We start from the raw sequence: 12,223 nt of genomic DNA, 5'->3' as shown, positions 1-12,223 counted from the left end.
TGGGACAGCTATAAAAGGCCCAACATAAGAATCATTGGTTTGCCAGAGAATGAGGAAGATGAACTAGAACTTGAAAAATTGAGTGAAAATATAATAAAGGAGAACTTCCCAGACTTGGGGAAGGGAATAGACATGCAGGTCCAGGAAGCAAGGAGAGTTCCCAAGAGACTGGACCCAGGGAGAACCACTCCAAGACACATTATAATCAAAATGTCAAAAATTAAGGATAAAGAGAGAATCTTAAAAGCAGCAAGAGAGAAGAAAAGAATTATGTACAAAGGGGTCCCAATTAGACTATCAGCTGACTTCTCAAGGGAAACACTACAGGCAAGAAGGGACTGGCAAGAAATATTCAAAGTAATGAAAATCCAAAACCTACAACCACGAATACTCTATCCAGCGAAATTGACATTCAGAATAGAAGGACAGAGAAAGTGTTTCCAGGACAAAATAAAACTGAAAGAGTTCATTAGATCCAAACCACTGTTATATGAGATGTTAAAGGGACTGGTTTAAAAAAAAAAAACAGAAGCTAGGGAGATGAAACAAAGGCAAACTAAATAGGCAACGAGAGTGGAAGAGGAACTGTGGGTACGGGAAGCATATTGGGGGGAGGTCAACAGGGAGGGGGAATGGGGAAAGGGAGGGAGATGATATAGGAATTGGGGATCAAGGTAGGAGGGAATGGAATAGACGGAGAGAGGTCGGGAGGAACTGTATGCACAACTAATGGACATAATCTAAAAGGGGGGGACAACTGGAGGGAGGGGGGCCACCGGGTGGAGGGGAGCAGAGGGAAGGGAAATTGGCACAAATGTAATAATTTAATCAATAAAACACATTAAATCTGAAAAAAAAGAAATCAGTATAAACTGAAAAATCTCATTATGAATACCTAAAATGTTTGTTTATAAGAATACATTCATTTGATATATTTAAAAATAGTATATCTATAAATAAATATTTAAGAACAATCTGTAAATTAGGTGACTTGGTCTTTTGATTAATTAATCATTCTCTGAGTTGTTTTTTGACCAACTGATTTTTGGCCAGTTAGTCTGGAGCTCTTATCCCCTAAAGTATGTGTCAGAGGGAGGACTGGTCAAGATCTTGGGAAATAATGGAGAGCTTGGCAGTCTGGGTTCAGGAGGCAGTGCGCTCACTGGGAAGCTTTGTCCAACAGCAGCAAGATCATCATAAGGGTGACCTGCTGTCCAGGTAGCATCTTTCTCAGTCTCCTTTTCTGCTGTCATCCCTCCACTTTTTATCAACCCCTTTTATCCCATTTTTTTTTGAAGCAAACCCCAGGCTCTACAGAACCCATCATAATCTCTGTATTGCATGTGGGCCAAGATTTTTTGAGTGAAGTATTTGCAACTCTGTTTCTGAGTCAGCCATGGATGAATCAAGGATTTTCATCTTGTTATACAGGCTTGGGGAGGGACAGCATCATTATTCAAGTACAGATATTTGGTAAACATGGGGCAGGGGAGCTAAATTCACCACCTGATACTTCAAGTTCATACTTGGAGTACTAGTTGTAAGCATAAAGAGATGTGTTCCAGGAAGCGTTTTGACTCAAGGAACAAGTCAAGTAATTATCATTTCACCCCTTCTCTATCTGTCAAACATCACCTGTCTCCATCAAGTTAATTAGTCAAATTCTTATCATCTACACCTACCCATCCCTACTCTATTGAGACCATCATAAAATTATAGATAATAAGCTTTCATAGGATCCCTCCCCACCTTGGTTTTCTAATCTTTTTTTATTTCAGCTTTATTGTGGTATAATTGACAAATAAAATTATTAAAAATTTAAACTATACATTGTGGTGATAAGATAAATGTATACATTGTGAAAGAATACCCCCATCTAGTTAATTAACACATTCATCACCTCATATACTATTTTTTTAACCAGAACATTAAAGTTCCACTCTCTTCACAAATTTCAGTTACATAACAACAGATAATAATACAATGTTATCAACTATAGTCATTCTGTTTTACCTTTGGTTTTCTAATCTTGGGGGACAGTTTGTTGGATGAGATATTCTAGGGAAGAATACCAGCACTCTACCTGAAATGGAAATCTGAATTGTCCCTTCTCATGCTTTCTTAGTGCCATGGATTATGGGATGAAGATGACATGACTGAGAGTGGCACTGACAAAGAAGAATCAGATGATGAGCTGTCCCTCAGTCATGGCAGAAGGGCCTCCTCTGATTCTCTGAAATCCATCAACCTGGCCGCATCCACAGAGTCAGTGAATGTGTCCTTTCCTGAGCAGCCAACAGCCGTCAGAAGGAAGCATTCTGGCAGCAGCTCCCAGATATCATACAGATCCACCAGCTTTTCTTCAAATAGGTCCCAAAGAGGTATCCCTGGCTAGGAACACCCCCTGAGGTGTCTCATTTTTCTGGTGCCTATGTGTCTGGGGCACACGAGTTTGTTGGATGCTACCAGGGAGACAGATATTGTGATGTGAAAGGAAAGTGCTTAGAATCAAATTCAAATCCTGGCTCAGCTGTGTGTGTCACCTGAGGCAGCCACATCATTGCTCCAAATGTCTATTCCTTCTGAAACTTACCAAACACTTGTATACAGTCATGCCTTGCAAAATGACTTTTTGGTCAATGATGGATGGCATATATGACAGTGGTGTACCGGATAGACTAAGTGCGTAGTAGGCTGTACCATCTAGACTTCTGTACATTCTGTATTCACACACCATAAAATTGCCTACTAACACACTCCTCAAAACATATCTCCAACTAATGTAGAATTAATTGGTGTATGACTATATTCATCTTCAGAATCTACTTTTCAGGCAGATGCTAGAAGGTCATCTTATATTAATTTTATAGTTAGAGAAATTGAGACATGAGAGAAGGGATGGGTTGTGGAACTAATCTGAAAAACCTGCAACCTAGGACCCCATTTAGCACTATAAAAGCTGTTCTTCCCATGTATTTCTTTCTGGGACAAATATCACATAAAAATCCAGGAAAGAGTCAGTGTTGGGTGTAGAAAACCCACAGATGTGTTTTACTACAGAAGCAGAGTTAAGACAGCAAATTCCAAATATTCTGTCAGTATTCTTACAAACATGTGTGTTCTTTCCTCTGAAACAGTTTCCCTCTACCATATATGCTCCAGGGGCTCCTGTGATATCTGTGTCAATAAGCCCATACCTCACAGTGCTTCTTGGTTTCTTTTTGTTTCTAGGCAGCACAAGCACACAAAACAGCAGTCAAAAAGGGAGCAGTGTTTTGAGCATCAAGCAAAAAAGCAAAAAGGAACTTTATACGGAAAAGCTTCAAGAACATTTAATCAAAGCAAAAGCATTTACCATAAAGAAGTGAGTGCATGTAAACCCTTGGATTATGGATTTTATTTTAGGGCTGAGGAACTTTGGGAAATAATTAATAACAATTATCTCATATATACCAGAGGTGAAGAACAGAGAAATGGATTCTCATATCACAAATGTCATCTTCTTAAGGCAGAAAAAATGATATGTTATATTGTTTTTTAAAATTCACTTTTTCCCCTGGCTACTGTGGCTCAGTGGATTGAGCACTGGCCTGTGAACTGAGAGGTCACAGGTTCGATTCCCAGTCAGGGCACATGCCTGGGTTGAGGGCCAGGTCCCCGGTTGGGAGTGTGCAAGAGGCAACCAACTGAGTTTCTCTCTCTCTCTCCCTTCCTCTCTCTCTGAAAATAAATAAATAAAAATTAAAAAAATATTTTTCAATAATGAGATTTATTTTTATATTCATTACATTTATAAACACATGTTTTTTATTTGAACAGGATAAATAAATAATTTCAGAAGCTCATAGTATGTAATTCTAGGCATTATAAGGGAAACATCTAGTGGACAGAGAGGAACTAGATGTCAAAGCTGAAAGGACCTTAGACATACACTCTCATTCTAGAGGGGGGAAAGTGAGGCACATGGTGGAGAAATGGTGTGCCCATTATCATGTAGTTGGTCTCCAGCAAAATGTGCAGGTTCTGCTCAAGTGTTAGGGATACAGACAAGCAGAAGATGGGGAGGCAAAATAGAGGAACATGCAGCAGGTCTGGTCCTAAATATGGGCCCCAACCAGGAAGGCCATCCACACCTGACCATGGCTTTGAATTGAAAGCAAAACCCAGAACACAGTAAACATTTAAGCACAGTGGCTGGACAGACAAGCCAGAGCCAGGTAGACACAGTACAAAGGACAGAGCAACATGAGCTCAAAAGCCCAAGGTAGTACCTGGGAACCATGTGAGGTCCAAGACCCAAAATGGGGAGGGGCAGGGTTGACTAAAAATGACCTGGTGCCTGGTCAGCCCCCCAAAGATAAGTACCTCATATATTCCCAATTATTTCTCCACAATGCCATGCTTCCTTCAGGTCTTATTATTACCTTCATTTTATAGAAGAGAAAGTGAAAATAAGGATAGTTAAGTAGCATGTTCAAGTTCTTGCAGGCAGAGAGTAATTGAATCAGGTGACAAACCAGGCACCTAAATTTCAGAGCATTATATCACTCTATTATATATCAGTCAAGAGAAAAGGTTTGTGGTTACACCAGCAGAAAGATCTGTAGTGCCCACTTTGGCAATGAATTTGAATATACTCTGTTAGAGCAGGAGCTGCCCCCTGCAGGACTGTCCTGAGGCTGAGGTCCAATCTGGTTTGAAAGAGGAATGAAGAGGAACAGGATGATTGTGGTATCTGGCCACTTCTTCACTTCTGCCTCTCCTGAAGCAAGCGGGTGGGGTTTCTGTTTTGCAGGACTCTGCAAATATATGTGCCCATCAGAGAGTTCTTCTACAACCTTATCCACCCAGACTATAGCGCTGTGACTGATGTGTATGTGCTTATGTTCCTGGCTGACACTGTCGACTTCATCATCATTGTCTTTGGCTTTTGGGCCTTTGGGGTAGGTAAAGGCCACCATACATCCAATGACTAATAGTGATGCTGTCCTGTGAAATGCCACTCAAGCTTGAACCTGCTGTCTTCTTCCCAGAAACACTCAGCAGCGGCAGACATCACATCTTCATTGTCTGAGGACCAAGTCCCTGGGCCATTTCTGGTGATGGTCCTCATTCAGTTTGGAACCATGGTGGTGGACCGAGCACTATACCTCAGGAAGACTGTATTGGGAAAGGTCATTTTTCAGGTCATTCTTGTGTTTGGAATTCACTTCTGGATGTTCTTCATCTTGCCTGGTGTGACTGAGAGGTAAGGTCTTTAAAAACTGGAGCCATGGGTCCACTTTAATGCAAATGTATTTGATAAGGTTATGCCTCAGCACAACAAAATCACCAGGTACAGGCAGAGGTAGAGCAAAGCAGCTTCACACATAGGCAATGATAGAGGTTTTAATCATCAAAGTGTGATTAATCATCCAAAGTATAAACTGATTCCTCAGAAATATTTTTATTGTATGTTTATATGTAATCATAAAAATAAGGTTTTCAGAATAAGAGAAGTAACAATCTTAAGGATCAGAGCAAGCCTAAGATCATTATGTTGTGATTGCTTCTACACCTTAGTACAGTGATTTTCAACTAGTATGCCACAAGAATTTTTGAAACATACAATACCTGACTATTTAGTCAGGGACACTGATCTCTTTTTCCTTCAATTTTCAGATTACAAAATAACAGTCAACATACCAACAGCTGTCTGATGTGAATGAATCAAAATTATAGCTAATTTTTGTCAGGTCAGCAAAAAGTATATTTTTTGGTGTGCGGCAGAATTTTAGTAATTAGTTTATTTATGCCAGGAGATGAAAAAGGTTGAAAATCACTGCATTATTAAGATATAGAAATGAATTGGGACATGGTCTTAGGATAAGAGGACCTGAGACTGTCATTGAGAAGTAGATGAGAAAAATGTAAACTATTTAACTGGTAGAAGAAAATCTAGAGGATGGTGGGGGGCAGATGATATAGTGTCTGCCACAAAGGGTATGAATGAGAGCTAAATGAACAGCATTTGGAAAGCACTTGGCACAGTCTAAGCACACAGAGAAGGAAGAGTGCAGGCCCATGTTGCCTTCCATGATGCTTTTGCTGTTACCACAACTCTTGCTGCTGGTCAGAATGGGTTGCAAATGGGAGATTTTTAAAAAGTAGCCTAAAGTTTGATAGTAAAAGGCCTGGTAAGATCCTAGGAGGCTACTAATACCATCTCTTCCTCCATCACCTTGATCCCTAAGCATGTTCTGTGTTGACCTTCAGTTCCCCAAGGGCACCATGTCCTCCCAAATATCAAAGCAATTCTGTTCCCTCCCCTTCTCTCCCATCTCCAACCCACAGTGCCTCTTCTTCATCATTCTTTAGGTCACAGTCCAGATATCACTTTTCCCAGGTCTTCTCTCCCCACACCTCTACCCAAGATAATAACTGGGAACAACTTTGGTGCTTAATGCATGAACAAATGAATGTGTCAATTGGTAACAGAAAAGCAAGAGAGACAGCTATAAACAGGAACTATCAGTTCTCATAAGTTATGAAAATAAATGGCCCACAGAAGGGGAACATAGAAGCGTCCATATAATGTAATAAAAATTATATTTTTAATCAACATATTGTTAAAAGTTTTCATACTTAATATTAATTTGATCTTATACATTAGAGTCATTTCATAGCCAAGCCTTATGAATAACATGTCAGTGAGGCTGGCTAATACCATTTTTTTTTTTTTGACATGTGAATAGAAAGTAATGAAAATGGATTTTACTTGTGTGGGTCATTATCTGGCTCAATTGTAATTCCTAATGAGGAATTCCATATCTGTTCTAACAATGCTGGAGCTAAATGTCTGTTCTCATCTGAATGTTTAGGCTCTTTTTTATTTTAGTATAGGAATTATTGCTTTGTAATAATAACCGGTGGCAATGCAAAATGTTTTTAAAGTAAAAATGAAATTAAGATCATTTTTCTTGAGTCTAAAGGAGAATGAAATAAAAGATTGTTACCTCCCAATAGCCCAGTAAGTCTCCCATTTCACACTGTATTTTAGGAGAGTAAACTTATTTCACATGATAAAAATAATTCAAATTAAAGCAAGCTATTCATAAAAATATTAGAATTTGCTAATGAAAATGTTGTGAATCTTATTTGGTAGTCTTTAAAATAGAATAAATTCTCTATAATTACTTAATTGTAGCTATCTCTCAACTCAGAGACATAAGCCAAATTCAACACCCATGGTAGTTGGATGATGAATGTCAACACTTAAAAGCATCAAATAGGCATTCTCTGCCAGTCTTCATAGAAACTCATATTTACAGAGGAGAAAGAGTTTTTTTTTTAAGGATTTCTAGACCTACTGTGTAATTTTACAGATTAAGATAGGTGAAACCCATACAAAAGGTTGATCTCCCTAAAGTCATTCAGCTAATTATTGGTGAGACCAGATCTCAATCCCAGGCCTCTTGGCCCTACTGTACACTGCACCTACTATATACTACACCCCTCCCCTCTTGGAAGGCATCCTGCACTTGCTTCCAAGCATATCTTTTAAAGTAACATAGCCTACTATTTCATTGTGCAGTATGAAAGAATTTGACTATTTCAATCCCAGAAGAGAGTCCCAGAGCTCCAGAGCACTGACCTCTGCTATGTCCTTACACAGGAGCCTCCACAGAGACTGGTACTGCCAGAAATACAGCAATGATGAAGGCACAGAGATTTACTTTAGCAGGAGCAGATCATCAAATTGTTTCATTGCTCCTGCCTGTGTTAGTTTGATTGCTGCTGGAACAAATTAGCACACCCTTGGAGCTTTAAACAACACATATTTAACATCTTACAGTTTTGTAGGTCAGGAGTTCTACACAGGTCTCACTTGACTAAAAGCAAGGTATTGGCAAGACTGCACTTCTCTCTAAAGGTTCTAGGGAGAAGCTTCTATAGGTGCCCACATTTCTTGGCTTATGGTTCCTTCCTCCAACTTCAAAACCAGCAACAAAGGGTAAAATTCTTTCTCATTACATCGCCGTGACCCTTCTGTTGTCAAATCTCCCTCTGACCACAGCTGAAACAAATTCTTTTCCTTTAAGGACTCTATGATTAGGTTGGACCCACCTAGATAATCTAGGATTCTCTCTTCATCTCACGGTTCTTAACCCTTAACCCATCTGCAAAGTCCTCTTTGCCATGTAAGGTAACATATTCAAAGGTTCTAGGGGTTAGGACATGCACATCTTTACAAGGGTGCCATATTATGTCTACCACATATTCTACCAGGCTTTTGTAGAGATTAACAGCATGGCAACAATACCTTCCAAAACAAATATAGCTGAAGTGATTGTTATAATGACTCAGTGAATAAAAGCTTCTCCTATGGTGACTTATAATCATGCATATTCAATTAAATTTCACATTTATTGAGCATATACTATATCCAAGGCAGTAGACCATGTGAAAAGGGAATGACACTAGCATAAAAACAGCATGGAACTCATTCCCACACAATGTTCTCCCAAGGTTCATGGCACTGTGATAATCACTAAACCTATGACCACAGAGATCATTTCTCCACCAGATCTCACCTTTGAGCCTCACCTGACAGCCATTTCTGATGCAACAGATTATTCTATGTTTATTTTTGGATATTTAATTCAAGGTACATTAAAATTGGTGAACCTTTGGTCTTCATTGACAGCATATCAGTGACAACATAATATTTTCACATTTCAAGTTATCCTGCCACTACTTAACATCCAAAATTCATTTTTCTTCCTTCGGATGTTGTTATTAAAGATTTAATTCATTATTATGCAAAGAAAACATTTACTAATACCCATATTACCTAAGTTCTTTTAAAACAAGAATAAAGGAAAAAAATAGATCAAGAGTCTTTTAAACTATACAGATAAAAATTATGGTATCGAGCATCAGGAAGCTCCAATATTTTGAATAATTAATCTGATAAATGGTTTTCTCTCTGGATATGCCATCATTTAGTCCACAAAAATTCAGGAGTTGTCTGTGCAGTAGGTGCTGTGTGAGTCATAGAGATGACTTTAGCCTCTAGCAATAAAACATATAGAGACCACCAAAGAAGTCTTCCAGTGTAAGACAACATTAATGTCCCTAGTTAGATTTAACATGATTACTTTAGGAATTACAGATTAACTATTACTTCTTCCAAGTTGACATACTTTAAGGTTGTAGGAGGGAAAAATTATCTAAAGGATAAAACATGGGTTGGTCCTTTCATAAGGAATAGAAGGCAACACAGTTTTATGTCTTGGGCTATAACTTTGATAGATGTAGAAGAATTCTTCCTTATGCCATTTTCATATCAACTACCTATAAAATCTAAGGTCATTTCCCTGGAGAACTAAAAGAACACTCTCTCTGAATATTCTACCAGTAAAGACAATTTCTGGAGAGAGTGAGGGAATGAATAGTTGATGTGAGCTCTCTGCAACATATCTGACATTTTTATTGATAATGTATCAAGTGCTAGATCATGGTCAAATATAAATAGTTAAATTAATTCATTAGGTTTGGAAATAAAGAAAGCTGTATTTTTCTATAGGGGATGAATTTATAAGCAATATTTTTTAATTCTTTAGTTGTTGGGATTTATGTAGAAGCCTCTAGGTCTCCCAGATACATAGGCCAATGGATTCCTGGCTTGTTCTTGGATCTTGTCAACTAAAGAATAGCTATTCCCAATTTAAAAATAATATATTTTCATCTAATAAAATTAAAAGTTAATAAGACATCCAAAATACAATATTAAGAGTAATACACTCTTTGCATTAAAAAATTCAAGGATTTCTCTTAATTTAAACACAGAGAAGATTATACCTAGGTATTACAAAGTCAAAGTTTTATTTTTTATTTTCTTTTAAAAACCTACACTGACCATATTTAAGAGTCTTGAAGAATGCTGCATTTATCCAAAGTAAAAAAAAGAAAATATCCTATAGGTCAGTGGTTCTCAACCTTCCTAATGCTGCGACCCTTTAATACAGTTCCTCATGTTGTGGTGACCCCAACCATAAAATTATTTTCGTTGCTACTTCATAACTGTAATTTTGCTACTGTTATGAGTCATAATGTAAATATCTGATATGCAGAATGTATTTTCATTGTTACAAATTGAACATAATTAAAGCATAGTGATTAATCACAAAAAAATATGTAATTATATATGTGTTTTCCAATGGTCTTAGGCGACCCCTGTGAAAGGGTTGTTCGACCCTCAAAGGGGTCACAACCCACAGGTTGAGAACTTCTGCTATAGGTCATCATTCTTTGAAAATGTGTTCCATTTTTTTTTTTTTTTAGTATGAAATTTAGTTCCACTGTTTCTGCTCAAACTCACATTAACATTCATAAACTTTACAACACTGTGGTTGTATATTTTGCTTTTCTTCTTTGTTGAGTTTTAATTAGGACCAGGGTAACAGTAGTATCCATGTTGTAAGAAAATGTTATTAATAAATTTATTTAGTAATTTTTTAAAATTATGGCCTAAACAACTGACTAATGCCTTAGTGGCATCATTCATAGGATTTTTTAATTATTAGATTTTATTACCCTACCTTTGGCCTTTAAGGTGATAGCTATGTTTAGTAAATTCCTTAGAATTAAATGAATTAACTTAAATGTTAGAGGGGCAATTAGACCATTTAAAAAATCCTAGACTGGTGTCCTTTTACCAAAATGGTATTCCATTTCCTCACTTTTCCAAATTTTTATATTATAGGAAATTCAGCCAAAACCTGGTTGCTCAGCTTTGGTACTTTGTGAAATGTGTTTATTTTGGGTTGTCTGCCTACCAAATCCGTTGTGGCTACCCAACACGAGTCCTTGGAAACTTCCTCACAAAGAGCTACAATTATGTCAACCTCTTCTTGTTTCAAGGGTAAGGACACACTCTGTGTTGTCACAATCACTCACAAGGAGGAGACTGGCAATTGAAAAGCATTTTGTTTCCTACAGAAAGAGGAAAAATGCTGATGTACAGGAATGTAGGTCATCATGGAACTCTTGCAGCATTTAGCCAAGAACAGACATGCTTCTTGAAATACCTCTGTATATGTAGTTAACTACACACCTGGCCAGGATGTTGTTCTAGGGTCATCTACATGGTTATTTTTCTATTTCCATATCCTGAATAATTACTGTGATAATATTTTGGGATGCATAATCCTTAAGTATTAATATACTTCTGGACACAATGGAACAAATTATTTGGAACCTAAACTATTCCCAAATACCTTTGGAATTTTGCATATACAACAAGTCCATCTATTGAAAAGGACCACTTATTCTCCCTAAGATCAATGGGAATGCCCTATGACTTGTTTATTCCTGGTAGTAAGTTAGCTGTCAGAGGAAGTATATAGCTCTTCCATGTGAGAATTTCATTGGTAGCATCTCCTGGCTGTTTCCCCAGAAATTGGACCATGACATAAAAAGTCAGTCTGCTCCTAGTTAGGACCAGACCTAGGGACTGTATACTTAGTCACAGAAGAGGTATTGAGCATGCTCAGATATTATGAACCTCTCCATGTGGAACAATGTTTCACTTAGTACTGTCCTGTGTGGAGGTCTGATATTTCTTCAAGGGGTTGAATTAGTGCTCTATACATAAAACTGTGTAGCCCAGGGGAGAATTCCAAGTGGTAACCCAACTATTGTGAGGGCCCTGGGATGAACCCAGGTCCTCCAGCCTAGAAGAAGTTCTGTGTCACTCAAGAAACCAAGAACAGTACCCAAACTCGAGAGGAGCCCAGGCCAGCCCATTCCCAACTAAAATATAAGAGACTAAGCCAGAATCCTATTAACCTTAGTAATCTAATAATTCTATCAACTGTCGGCCCTACTGTGTGCCCCCAGTGGCATGTTTCTTCCCTCTGATGGCTCTTATTTGCTTTCATCTTTTACTTAACTGGTGTATTACCTTTTCTAGCTCATTCAACAGCAAAGCCCCAACAATTCAATAATCCTATGAATAACAGATTGTTGTAACATAAACAAATAAATGATTTAAAAAGTTAAGTTGTGTTTATTTGTAGATATGATTTTATATCTAGAAAATCCCAAAGAGTCACTCCAAAAATGTTAGAATTAATCAACAAATTCAGTAGAGTTGCAGAATATAAAATCAATGTATGAGGCCTGTCCAGAAAAAGTCCAGCCATTGTTAATATAACAAGAATGGTTTGCACAACATTAA

General features: G+C 37.8%; 1 protein-coding gene across 6 annotated transcripts in view; it reads left to right on the top strand.

Annotated features, from left to right (window-relative positions):
* The window catches only part of PIEZO2 (piezo type mechanosensitive ion channel component 2), a 641,878-nt gene that overhangs the window by 612,889 nt on the left and 16,766 nt on the right, over positions 1-12,223 (top strand). For all 6 annotated transcript variants that reach the window (XM_090285823.1, XM_090285821.1, XM_090285819.1 and 3 more), the window contains 5 exons: positions 2,126-2,381; positions 3,232-3,364; positions 4,796-4,943; positions 5,034-5,248; positions 10,748-10,906. In XM_090285823.1, the coding sequence (XP_090141949.1) occupies positions 2,126-2,381; positions 3,232-3,364; positions 4,796-4,943; positions 5,034-5,248; positions 10,748-10,906 (911 nt within the window). The remainder of the gene's footprint in view (positions 1-2,125; positions 2,382-3,231; positions 3,365-4,795; positions 4,944-5,033; positions 5,249-10,747; positions 10,907-12,223) is intronic.

This window comes from Furipterus horrens, unplaced genomic scaffold, assembly GCF_987537825.1.
Source record: "Furipterus horrens unplaced genomic scaffold, mFurHor1.1.pri manual_scaffold_8, whole genome shotgun sequence".
In the NCBI taxonomy this organism is placed as follows: Eukaryota; Metazoa; Chordata; class Mammalia; order Chiroptera; family Furipteridae; genus Furipterus; species Furipterus horrens.
This window is presented reverse-complemented; position numbering and strand designations above follow the sequence as displayed.